At 39.7% G+C, this 12,338-nt stretch overlaps 2 protein-coding genes across 7 annotated transcripts in view; both read left to right on the forward strand.

Annotated features, from left to right (window-relative positions):
* Position 1: 1 nt before the first annotated feature.
* GHITM (growth hormone inducible transmembrane protein) lies at positions 2 to 9,863 on the forward strand. Of its 6 annotated transcripts, none has more exons than XM_086899874.1 (9): positions 2 to 143; positions 1,515 to 1,674; positions 3,177 to 3,276; positions 3,512 to 3,623; positions 4,807 to 4,948; positions 5,681 to 5,789; positions 6,879 to 7,067; positions 7,634 to 7,805; positions 8,630 to 9,863. In XM_086899874.1, the coding sequence occupies exons 2-9, from the start codon at positions 1,546 to 1,548 to the stop codon at positions 8,715 to 8,717; spliced, it is 1,041 nt and encodes a 346-aa protein (XP_086756000.1). In that variant the 5' UTR covers positions 2 to 143; positions 1,515 to 1,545; the 3' UTR covers positions 8,718 to 9,863. The 6 variants fall into 6 exon arrangements, with proteins under 6 accessions (XP_086756000.1, XP_023786078.2, XP_086756002.1 ...); XM_023930310.2 differs by having other exon boundaries at positions 18 to 154; XM_086899876.1 differs by having other exon boundaries at positions 132 to 312.
* A 299-nt stretch (positions 9,864 to 10,162) lies between these two features.
* Positions 10,163 to 12,338, forward strand: part of CDHR1 (cadherin related family member 1) — a 73,064-nt gene continuing 70,888 nt past the window's right edge. Inside the window, exon 1 of the mRNA XM_086899847.1 lies at positions 10,163 to 10,306. The gene's annotated coding sequence lies outside the window, so the exon portion shown is untranslated. The remainder of the gene's footprint in view (positions 10,307 to 12,338) is intronic.

Raw genomic sequence — 12,338 nt, forward strand, 5'->3', positions numbered from 1 at the left:
CGTGGCTGGAGCGAGCCAGTCGCGGGGGGCGCGCGGGGTGGCGCTGCGTCACTTCCGCTGCCGGGGCCGGGCCTAGTGCGGAGGTGGAGTTGGGCCGAGCGCGCAGGAGGCGGCGGGGACTGCGCGGGGCCGGCCCGGGACAGGTCCGGGACAGGTGCGGGGCCGGTACCGGGGCGGGGAGTGGGCTGAAAGCAGGAGAGGACCCGCCCGGGCTGAGTCGGGCGGCGGCGGCCGCCGCCCAGGCGGTGCTGGGAGGGGTTTCTGCGCGCTGTGGGGCGGCAGTGTCTCCAGCGCTTCGTTACGCCACTGCCAGTTAGTATGTGGGAATGTTGTTCTGTTTTTAGCTCTCGGCTCTCTGCCCTCCGTGCTCTTGATAAAGAGTTACATTAGTTACCTTGCTCTAAATACTAGTTTCCAAAAAGGAAAGTTAAATCCAGCGAGCAGGCCCTGTCAGTTCCTGCAGAGCGTGTCATCCCCGTGGGAGAGCTGCGTTTAATGGCACAATCAGGATGCACTTCGTAAAGTACTTCCCGTTGCAAAAGCAGCGTTTCATAACTGCGCTGCATAGCAAAGTGACTTTCTAGCAGCAGGATTATTATATTCATCGTCACTTCTCTGTGATTAATGTGAGCTTGCCCGTGCTGTGCGTGCTTGTTTCTCACTGGTGTTTAAACCTGCTTTTCTTTAGAATACTCTTAGCTTATATTGATCGCTGCACGTACAAGGTATGACTGGTCATTTGATCATTTGAAAAAAGGTACTGGTAGTTGCGGTGTCCCATGATATCAGAGGTCGTGTGTAATTGTAGTTAATGTATATTAAAGTGACTCAAAGGCCTTGGGGTTTTTTGTATGAGATGCACCATTTGTGGCAGTGAGTTGGCAGTTTTCATGCTACCAGTGGGACACACAGGCTGGCTCTGCTGGTGCTGTCAATTTACCCGTGAGTGGTCATTGTTTTCTGGTCAGAATTGCACCTGAACCTGTGTTCTGGGCTGTGACCTTGACCAAATGCTGCACCCATAAAGCTAACCAGTTCTTTAAAGGATGGCTTAAAATCTCTCCCTGAGTATTTTCCACTGTACATATTGTGCTGGTTGCACATTTGGGTTTATACTTCCATGGAGTTTTAAGTAAATTTGGAGAGCAGAGTAGTTATGCAGTGTAGTGTCTCAAAACAGGTTAGTTGCTAAAGTAACTCAAACATAAGTACATAAAGGGTTTTGATTTAATTTATGCATATGAAAAGTGGTATGTGCTCCTGTTTTTGAGTAAATTGTGAGAGAAATCTCTGATGGAACTGGGAAACAAATACAGGTAAAGCAAGGTTAAACTTTGTACTCAAGAAGAACTGCTATTGCAGTACTTCAGTAATAATACTGTTTTTACTGCAGATTTTCTTTGGTTGGTTTATTTGGTTTATTACTTCTATCATAGCTGAGAATAAGTAGAAAGTGTACCTTGTCTGAAAACCATGTAATAAAACAGCAAAAACATTTTCTTGTGCCTTTGCAGGATCACAGTGTGCTAAGTCATCTAAGCAACCATGCTGGCTGCCAGGCTGGTGTGCCTGAGGGCACTGCCATGCCAGGCCATCCGCCCCACCATCAGTCAGGCTTCCCCAGCCTTGAGGAGCTCCAGTATAAAAGCATACAGGCTGTGGCAGCCTAGCCAGGTAAGGTAATTCTCTTTCTGATGGCCCTGACTGCATTTATTTTAAAGGGTTGAGTGTATTGCCAAAAGAATTGCTTTCCATGGAGGACGTGATGCGAATGAGCATGAGGCTTCTGCTTGTTTGAGGTGCCTACTCTAATTTAGTGAAGGGAGAATGTTGTCAGTCAAAACACAGGGGTTTTGGAGCAGTTGAAGTGAAATCTTCTGTTTCAGTGACTGACTTGTGTATTGAAATTAATGGGCAAAAGAGGTAGGTAGAGGTGGGCAGGCCTTACTAGATAAGGTGGGAGGAGTAGAAATTATTGTCCTGTCTCCTTGCTCACAAGTTAGTCTGAAATATAACATTAAAATAAACACTTTCCTTTCAATTATTTTAGTCCCAATATGTGTTTAGAGCTGTTGTCTAGGTTAGAGAAATTTCTAAGCTATGGCAGGACAATCACAGATCTAACCAACTTTTTTAAAAACCAAACTGTCCCTTAGGCACTGTTTATTCTTCATTGAGAGAGGATGTCAGACCTGCAGCTCACAAATGTTAAGGGCTGTTGTTGATGTTCTGACATCTAGATGAAAGTGCTAGTGGCAAATTCTTCACCTCCTTTTTATTTTCCTCTGAAGTGTTCTAAGTTTATAGGTACATGGTGGGTTTTTTCTGTGTGTGAATGTTCTAGTGTTGGGCTGGATTTCATTAGCTGCCAAACGCAACCAAACTGAAGAGCTCTGGTAAAACCCTTGAATTGTAGTGTTCTAATGGCTGATGAGAGTAATGCTTGTAGGCTTTGTATTTTAGTGTTGAAACAAACTCACAGCTTCATGTCCTTGACTGCTCAGATGCAATTTTAATTTAAAAATTCCTGTAAAAAGTGGTCAGAAAACTTCTGGTTTTGAACTTAAATATGAGCGTATTTTGTGTAGCTCTTGCAACTTACTAAGACTGTGATCAGCATACTATAATTACTTGTAGCTTGTTGACCTTACAAATCTTGAGTTTCTAGGCCTTCATTCAAGGTTTGTTCTATAAATCAAGGTTAGACTTAAAAGCAAAAAAATTATGCTGCTTTTCCAGCTTTAGTGTCTGTAAAATGTAAGTATTGTGCAAGACATTTTTTTACAATGAAGTGTTTTCATGAAGAGTGTTTTAGCATAGAAAGCAAAACACTGTTTTACAAAGTAATGCTTATGCTTTTATATTTAACAAAGAGGTTTGTGGCAATGTTTAGTACAGTGGGAGTAGAGTAGAGGAAATGCAGTCTGAAAATTCCAGCTTCTGGAATTCACTGCACTGGTTCTGTACTTCTAGAATATGTGAATGTTTTTCACAAAGGTTCCTAAACTTTAATATTCACTTGTTTTCCTTGAGCACAGTTGCTTTGTGCGTATGAAGGTAAGCACAGATTAATAAGAGATTAATTAACAATTTTAAGTGTAGTGAGTAAGTTGGTAATAAAATTGATATCTATTTTATTTCATTAAATATTTTTATGTTATTTCTGAATCTAACAGAGTTATGCCTCCAGAGTAAAAACAGGCACAAGACGTGGAAAACTTAGCCAGGAAGTGAAAGAAGCAGCATTTGAGCCATCTGCAGAAACTGCACTTAAAGGTAGAGGAGCTCTGCTTTAAATACTGACAATCTTTTGAAACTTAACTTAAAACTTACTTAAAAGAAGTAACATGGTTGTTACTACTGAAACTGGTAGTGAACTGACTTGAACTTAAGTGAAGAAGGAGGGGTAAAATGGAGCAGCTACTGCAGACACATCAAAATTCACATAAGGATGTTGTTAACTATCCAAGAAAAAGCATTAATGAGAGTGTGTGTTTTTATTTCTTCACAGCTGATCGCCTGGGGAAATTCATTGTTGCTGGAGGGGCTGCTGTAGGCCTGGGAGGCCTGTGCTACTATGGAATGGGCATGTCCAGTGAGATTGGAGCTATCGAAAGAGCTGCGTAAGTAAGATGGTTTACTCCTTTAATGAAGCAAATCTCTTTATCTGTCTCTTCTTTAGCTGCTATCACTCAGTGTACACTCATGTTTTTCTAAGCTCTGAAGAGTAAGCCCCCACCTGTGCCTCTGCAGGTGTCTTACAAGGTGTGCTTCAGATAACTTTGGAAGTGTGGTCTTCTGAAAAGCATTGTTAACACCAGTTTCCCTGGTGTTCTTATGAGACTGCTTATTAAACTTTAATACAGCTGTTAAAAAAGTCTTCATTAAACACTGTATCTAGGCATAAGCTTTGGTCTAATAAAGGTGTTCTTAAAACTTTGGTGAATTGCTGGCTGATGGCAAAACTGTATAGTTAGACTTAAAAGATGGGTAGTGATAAGCATGGGTTTGGGAGAAATGCATGCTGGGGACATTTTGCTTTATCTTGCATTAGTATTTGGAAGTTGTAGTCTGCATTTATTCTGAATGTGTGCTGTTTGTGTCTGTGAGAAGCTTGTCATAGATAGAGCTATGTCTAATTCTTTTCTGCACAAGCCTTGAATAACAGGTCAAAAGAGTGAAGTGGGAAAGAATGCATGCACTGTGTTTAAATTTAGTGTTAGGAGGGAAGGTTCTCTGTAGTGTGAGCAAATGATACTGCAGAAACTCACTTCTGTGTAGGTCTGTTGCTATTGTTAGAGCTCTCAAAAGGACGTTTGTGTCCTGTGGTGTCAGATAACCATGTGCACTGTGACTCAGCAATTAGTGAGCTGCTCAGCAGGCTGCTTAGTGCCAATACACATTCTGTAGATCTTTACCTGAAACCAGTTTGTATATACACCCCATTCTCTTATTTTTTCTGTAGTTAAAAGCATTCATTACTCTGTTTTCCATGTGTGCTTCCTGCTTAGAATTGAATTATACTTAGCATTATTTGTACTTTTCAGTGTTTCTACTGAGTTAACTGTTCAGTGTTCAGTAGTTCTACTGAGTTACTGAGTTAATAAGATTAAATCAGCAAGATTGACAAGTTCAGTCCCAATTGTAAAGTGAACTCCTGGAAGAAGTTGCTAGACCACATCACTGTTATGAAACCTCCTTTATATCCATGGCTGTGAATGCACTTAACTGCTTGATTATGGTTTTAGCTGCTCTCCATTCTGAACCTGGTAACTGCACAGCTCTTTATGTCTGCTTCTTTTTCAGTATTTGGCCACAGTATGTGAAGGACAGAATTCAGTCTACATACATGTACTTTGCGGGCAGCATTGGCATGACAGCTCTGTCTGCTGCAGCAGTGAGCAGATCTCCTGCACTCATGAACCTCATGACAAAGGGCTCCTGGCTGGTAAGCTTTGTTATAAAAATAAAAGTATTTGCTGAGAAATGTCCCCAGATGATGGTTAATATAGTAAAAAAAAAAAAAAAGGAGAAATGTAAACTACTTGGTGGAAAGTAAGGCAAAACTTAACCTACATTGATGTAGGTTATCCATAAAGACTGTTCAGGTATCCTGATGCTACTTTGTGGTGTAAGATTTGATGATTCTGGTCACATTCTAACATGTTTTTTCTATACTGCTTTGTTGATTTGTCAAAGACAAACTACATGAGCAAAAAAATGCTATGCTGTCCATATCAGTTGTATATATGCAAGTAAGAACCTCTTAGAAATAGGTACCTAAAGCTAATGGCACAGTTTGCACTGCTGTCTGTAAATAGAAACAGAGGCCCCTGTACCTTCTTACTCTTCCCTGTGCTCTCCTGTGTAGCACTTTGAAAGCTGTCTCCTGTTGGCCAAGGGTGAAATGACACTGGTAGGCTTAGTACATATTCAGTGTTATGAGTGGAGTGAAACAATAACAGTTAAATGCCAACACCTACATAACTTAGGGAGATTGATTTGATAAAGTATCATTGGTGATAAAAGTTGTACGCTTCTGACCAGTGTGGTAGAGGAATGAATTGATTGTGAATTAGGTTGCTGTTTTCAGAATCAATGTTGACTTTTAGACTAAGAGATTAGAATAGAGACCATATGTCCATACGCTAACTTGAGCTCTGTAATGCTGTTTCTTCAGGCAATTGGTGCAACTTTTGCAGCCATGATTGGCGCTGGAATGTTGGTCAGGAGCATACCCTATGAAAATAATCCAGTAGCTAAACATGCAGCATGGATGATGCATTCAGGTATGTGGTTTTAGTGTTTATTGTAGAGATGTCTGTGCTTCAGTGTGACCAGATGCTTACTTTAACAAAACTCCAGCTTTAAATTTTTGCATACTGCTGTAGGGGAGTTGGGATTTTTCAGAGATCAGCAAGAACTCCTGAATGTCTGGGAAAGATATATTTTAAGTGTCCTTAACAGGACCCTAGTGTTCATAATCCTCTAAAAGTCATGCTCAAGTTAAACTTGAGGTATGTATACTCCAATTGAACAGAACCTAGATGGTTTCATGGCTGCTTTGGTTTTTTGCTTTCTATCACCACTTCTGTAAGTGCTCTTGCCTACACTAACCATTCTTCAGCTGTGCAGAATAGGAGGTATTTGAAAACCTGACTAGAAAAAGTGATTTTAATAGTAGTTTACTTTTGAGATATGTGTCCATCAGGTATTAAAGCTGTGAGTACAGACCAATTTCTCACTAATGATGCCTACTTCAAATAACAATGGCTCTCATTTTTTCAAAACTGTTTTGCCAGAAATACTTTCTTGTTCAGAAAAGACATGTGGATGTTGGGCACTGGAATCATGTTTACCTCTCCAGAGCTAACACGTCTGCCAAGAAGAAATCGTGTTTATTGCAGTGATTGTTATTAAGTGAAACAACCTAATGAGATATTAATGGGCTAGATACGTGTTTCCTACAAGCCTCTAGCAAAAAAATCTGATTTACTTGCCTAACTAATTGTTGTATCAGGAATCTGTCCTGCTTTTTAGAGTTGCATGCTCCTAATGCTGTTATGTGGTTGATTAGTCTGTGTTAAATACCTCTTCTTACTAGCTGTGTTATGAACCTATCAGTATGTTGACTTTTGTTAATCTTTTTTTCCCAAGATGAGCTCACTGAAGTATTCTAGTGCTAAATAAAAGTATGTTGTGGAATTTAAGGTTGCTAATTTATTGTGCTCCTCTACATAAGAGCACAATCAAGTGCATTGGTGTTTTGTTGTGCATGGATTAGTTTGAGCTGTGCCATCTGACTGGAAATGAAAAAATCAAGTGGGTTCGGCATGTGGTGTTCAAGTCCTACATGTGTTCTGTTTTGCTTTGCCTAGGTGTCATGGGTGCAGTGGTGGCTCCTCTAGCCTTCCTTGGTGGTCCTCTGCTGATCAGAGCTGCCTGGTACACCGCTGGAATTGTTGGGGGGCTCTCAACAGTGGCCATGTGTGCTCCAAGTGAAAAATTCCTCAACATGGGAGCACCACTTGGCATAGGCTTAGGCTTTGTTATTGCTTCTTCAATTGGTAAGATACTGTTTCAATGCTGTCATATTAAATAGGCTATAAACTTAAGCTGCTAAGGTAGGGCTCACAGTCAGTTGCAGTGTGGTCTGCCTAGTGAAGATTTGCCTTAAATACAGCCTTTGCAACTCCAGCACAGCAGAAAATACTCTTGTCATGTTTGTTCTTGAAAACAAATGTGAAGTTATGGTTCTGGCAGATGTTAGTCTGACAAACAGCCAATTGGGATGCCTTGTATTTTAGGTACTGCCAGTGAGTAGGGAAGGCAGTAAATGTGATCTTAGTTCTTGATCCACTTGTTTTCCTTCACGTGTTGTAGTCATTGTAGTCATAGGTACTTTCACCTGAAGAAAAATGCACAGTTCTGTGGGGTATTCAAAGTGAATGGATCAGGTTGTATATGTGACACCTTCAGTGTGCATGCTAAAGCTCTTGATACCAAACACACACTACAAACTGAGCCTTGAACGCTTACTGAAAAATGCATGCTCCGGTGACTGGAGTTTGGCCTAGCTCAGGGTAGCAGATACCCTCAGTTACCTTTAACACTGTTGTGCATTCCTCTCCAGGATCCATGTTCTTGCCTCCCACCTCTGCTCTTGGTGCTGGCTTGTATTCAGTAGCGGTCTATGGCGGCCTGGTGCTCTTCAGCATGTTCCTGCTCTATGACACACAGCTGGTGGTCAAACGGGCTGAAACTCTGCCCCTCTACGGAGTGACGAAATACGACCCCATCAATGCGTAAGTGTTCTCTGTTGCCACAGCTGATCTCAGTGCCTGGGTAAGAATTTGCCTCAAGTTAGAGTGAAATATGCTTCAAAAACAGCCTATTGTTTATTGTTCAAAAGTGTATTGCTGTTAAACGTGAAGAATCACAGGGTTTGAAAATAACAGTGAGAAAACAGATACTGAAGTAAAAACTGAAATCATTGTGAGAAATAGCATTGAACGTGTGATGCCTCCAGCGATACATTCTGAAACATATTTTTGTTTTCTAAAGTATTGCTGACAGAATGTATAGCTGCTTTCTGAAAATAACTGTCAGTATCAGTTGAGACAAAAAAAGTTCATTTTTCCATAGTCATTTAATATTTATTAGTCATTTAATATTTATTAGTCTTTGTCACTAAAGAAAAGAGCTGCAATGGTGTGATAGTGAAGGAAGGATTGACTCCTCAGTAAAAGACCAAGTCTGACTAACAAGTAATTTTCTTGTAAATGTCTGCCTGATCCTAGGTGAATTCTTACCTCCTTGGTTCTGTTTTATTCTAATTTGAGTAATACTGATCTTGAAAATTCTTGGAGATAAACAGATCAAAGTTCAATATAAAAGCAGTGGCTCCTCGATGAAAGCAGTCTGTTAGGATTTCTGTAAATAGTTCTTGCTGGCAGAGGTGGTAGAACAAAATACAGGTGTTCTTTGACATACAAAGCACTAAGGACAGTCTTAGCTGGGTTTTGTAAAGATAGTTCATGCAGGCTCTTAAAATGAAGTTTAATGGTGTGAAACAACAAATAATTCTATGTCTGTTCAACATTAGTAACTGTGATTTCTTGTCTCCTAGATGCCTGGGTATCTACACTGATACACTGAACATCTTCATTCGAGTGGCCACCATGCTTGCAGGTGGTGGAGGTGGCAGGAAAAAGTAAACAGAGACTCACCTTCGCAGCTGTCTGACAGCCTACCTAGTGCACATACTAAATAAACATTCATGGTTAAAGCAGTAATGCTCCAAGTGAGAATTTTAAAGCATTTCAGCATATTGGTTCAGTGCAATGTGATTCAGTCTTAGTTTCTCTTCAAACACTTTCCAGCTCTGTGTTAAAAATAGTCTGAACTGCTTCTAATTGTACATTATTTTGGGAAAGTAAATTATTTTTAATATATGAATAAAATAGTCCTACTTGCTTTTTAAGGGGCTCAATGACAGTTCAACTCTTACTTTCTTTCTTTTTTTTTTACTGTTGTTGCATATTAAAGGAAGTAATTTTTGAACTGATACCCCTTAGGCAGATAGGGGTACAAGCTACTTCATGAAATGCTGCTTAGATGCATCAATTTTCAATTAAGTTTCATAAATTTTATTTTAGTGATGTATTCGGCAGAACTGAATAAATTGCATATGGCCCTAAATGTGATCATGAATTTGACCTGTGCAGAAATTTCAGAAAAGTTTAAGCAGTTGTTTAAGCAGGATTTGACAGGTTAGCTGACCAAAAAGTGTTAAGGAGACAAGAGTGGGAACTATGCAGCATTTGTCTCACATGAACTCCAGTCTCCTTCTGGAGGACCCATGAGAATTCTTTGCTTTAATGTTGACTGGCTATAATAGCTAGCTTATTTTGATATTAGATTTATAGAACTGGTGAATGGTAATATAGCTGTGTCTTTCTTCTGGTGGCTAAATTCATGTATTGCAAATGAAGGTCTGTCCAGAAGAGCTCCTAGTCATCATCTCTTGGAAGTTTGTACAATTGGCACAAAATTAGGAACTGAGGAAGTCAGGTTGTAAACCCCCAGGATCATAGATTTGCCATAATGTTGTGTGCTTGAGTCTGTTTAACTCTTCTCTAAATTGATATGTTAAACTTGGTCTAAAAGAAATGTTCCCTAACAGTGAAATTGATTTAACAGTAAGAAATTTATACTTTACAGACTCTGTTGCTATATGTTGGAATAGAAGGGGAGTTCTTGGGCCATGAAAATTTTTACTTAATGTCAGCAGCTCTTATTTTCAGTTTCTGGCAAATATGTTTATGTATTGACCTATGAACAATAAAGTTCTAGCTTCAAAAGTTGACTACTCTCACTTTTCCCCATGTTAACAAATAAAGCACTAACAGCTTGGTGAAGAGCACTATAAATATTTTTTTGGCTATGGTTACAATTTCCTTTGTAAGAGAATACATGTTCCTCTAAAAAAATCTGCAGAGATGATTCTCAATTTCACTGTCTAGCACCTTTTTGGGGGTGTTTCTCAGTTGGAAGATACACTTGAAGTGGTTCTGTTGGTGTAACCTGTTGGCCACTTACTGCAGCCACTGCTGCTTTTATGTCTGTGACACACTGTAGTATTTTTTGACTCTTCAAACAGAGGGAAGAAAGCTGATTGTGAAGAACCTTGTTGCAGCTCCTTTGTGTCCAAAAATTATAAGGCACAATCTAGTTCCTGGCACTATTAGAGCTGGAGGGACATCTGTAGTTCTCAGAAGGAAGAAATCTTTGGATCATATCAGTTGTAAGTAGTCTGTTCAGAGAGTTTTATCTTTTTAAGCAATTTGATACCCTGAATTTCTCTATACTTTTACTGTAGCTGAACACAGCAGTGTGCTTGTCCTCAAAGTATGAAATGTCTTCAAAATCTGAAATATATGGGAAGCTGTCTTAAAATTCTGATGTTCATGCATGTTACAAAAGAAAACTCAGGCAAAACACCTTTTGTCTAGATTCTGAGTTAGAAGTTTTAGAGGTTGACTATGAACCAAGGGAGGGATTTTGGACTGTTTGGAATAGTGAGGTGTAGAAACCCACATTGTTTACGGGAGGTGTTTGCATGGAAAAGGGAGACCAACAGGAAATCTAATAACCTTTTGAGAAAGTACCTGAAGAAACATGAGGAAAGGTGTGATTTGACTTCTATGGATGAGATTACAGCACTAGCAATACTTCCTAGTGTTGGTCTCCAAAAAAAGAAAAAAATATGAATTGTTCCTTCACATTTGAAGTTTTAAGTCAAAAATTAGGATATATTGGATATACCTTAATCCAGACAGCTCTGATTTGATGTGAGATAAAAATCTGGAGCCAGCACTAGTGTCAGTGACACCTGGCAGACCTACTTAGGATCATAAAACTGGGATTTTCTGCAGGTCCAGGCATGACTCATCAATACGTAAATTGAATTTGGCTAAAAATTCCCCACCTTCTACAGTAATTCCTTATTATGCATTCCAAAGGACATTAAAGACATAAACCCTGTGTTTAGTCCACAATTTAATTAAATTCTGATCTTTGCCACTGATTTTAGCTGGTTTCTATGGATTTTCATGATGTTTCAAGTAATTCTCCTTTTAAATCATTATCTAAATAAGCGGCTACATAATGTTTAATTACTTACTTCAATTACATCAAGAATGTAAACCAGTTATTTTCTTAAGAAAGTGTTCTTCACCGTCAGCTAGTATCATTAAGATGGCCAGATGTAACTGACACACATATTTTAAATTTGCATAGCAGAATGCAACATGAAATTTAGATCTCACCTAATGAAATTATTGGATGTAATTAGCTTTGCAATTTTCATCCAGCTTGCTCCACCTCTAATGCTGCTGAAAGCTGTCAGTTAATGCGCACGTACCTTCATAAAACCTTTACAATAGTTCACCTATAACAAGGTAACAGGGCATGTCTGGGGTCTTTATGTAACTTGAATTGGTCCCAGGACAAAGATAATTCCTTCATCTTCCTGCTGTTATTAAAGAGCAGAACATTTTTTTTTTTAAACTCTTCATTACGTGGAAATAATGCAAGAATACAGCATCATTTTCCTTGAACTTCAGTTCATAGAATTTAGAAGTTGCTTCCATAAGTTCACTACAAATTTTGAAACAGACCATCTGGAAATAAAAAATGGGTGTGCATTTAAATAACCCCTTAACAGAGTGTTGAGGTAAGAACTGGATTTTTATTTCAATATTCAACCATCATAGTGACCTTTACCTACTTTAGTCATCAGAAGGAAAGCAAGATGGGGAAAGCCAGAGCCAGGCTCTTGCAACACAGGAAACAATCCATCCATCAGTCTGTGGCAGCCGTGGTGAGGGTGGCTGTCCAGACCTGTCACCTGGCGCTGGAGGGCAGCTGCTGCAGAGGCACGTGGCCTTGTGGCACAAGGCGTGACATCGGGCACTAGCCCAGCATTCACCCACCCTGTTCCACCAAATACCACACACAACTGACATCATTGAAGCACAAACCTGACATGTCTGAGAGTGATGGCTTTGACATCTCTAACCACCTCTCCTCTGCCAGTGATGAATAGGAATAGGTCCAGAAAATGCCATCTTTGTGAATTCCTTCACTCAGTTTTGACACCATTTGGTGTGTTCCTGCAGACATCATTAAGCTTCTGAACAAATCTTTAGTACTGCTGTGAGGCATTTCTTTTATGAGCTCATACAGAACAGCTAAACCTTTACTGAAACAGAGTGGTGTTTGTTTTGCCTTGTATGAATGAGCAACCTTGTAATACATTATGTATTACATAATTA

The sequence above is a fragment of the Cyanistes caeruleus genome, chromosome 8 (genome assembly GCF_971803275.1).
Source record: "Cyanistes caeruleus chromosome 8, bCyaCae1.hap1.1, whole genome shotgun sequence".
NCBI classification, from domain to species: Eukaryota; Metazoa; Chordata; class Aves; order Passeriformes; family Paridae; genus Cyanistes; species Cyanistes caeruleus.

Coding starts and splice junctions, on each gene's coding strand:
- GHITM (XM_086899874.1), top strand. CDS start 1,546: ATGCTGGCTGCCAGGCTGGTGTGCCTGAGGGCACTGCCATGCCAGGCC. Junction 3,624..4,806: donor GGAGCTATCGAAAGAGCTGC/GTAAGTAAGATG, acceptor CTTCTTTTTCAG/TATTTGGCCACAGTATGTGA. Junction 4,949..5,680: donor TGACAAAGGGCTCCTGGCTG/GTAAGCTTTGTT, acceptor CTGTTTCTTCAG/GCAATTGGTGCAACTTTTGC.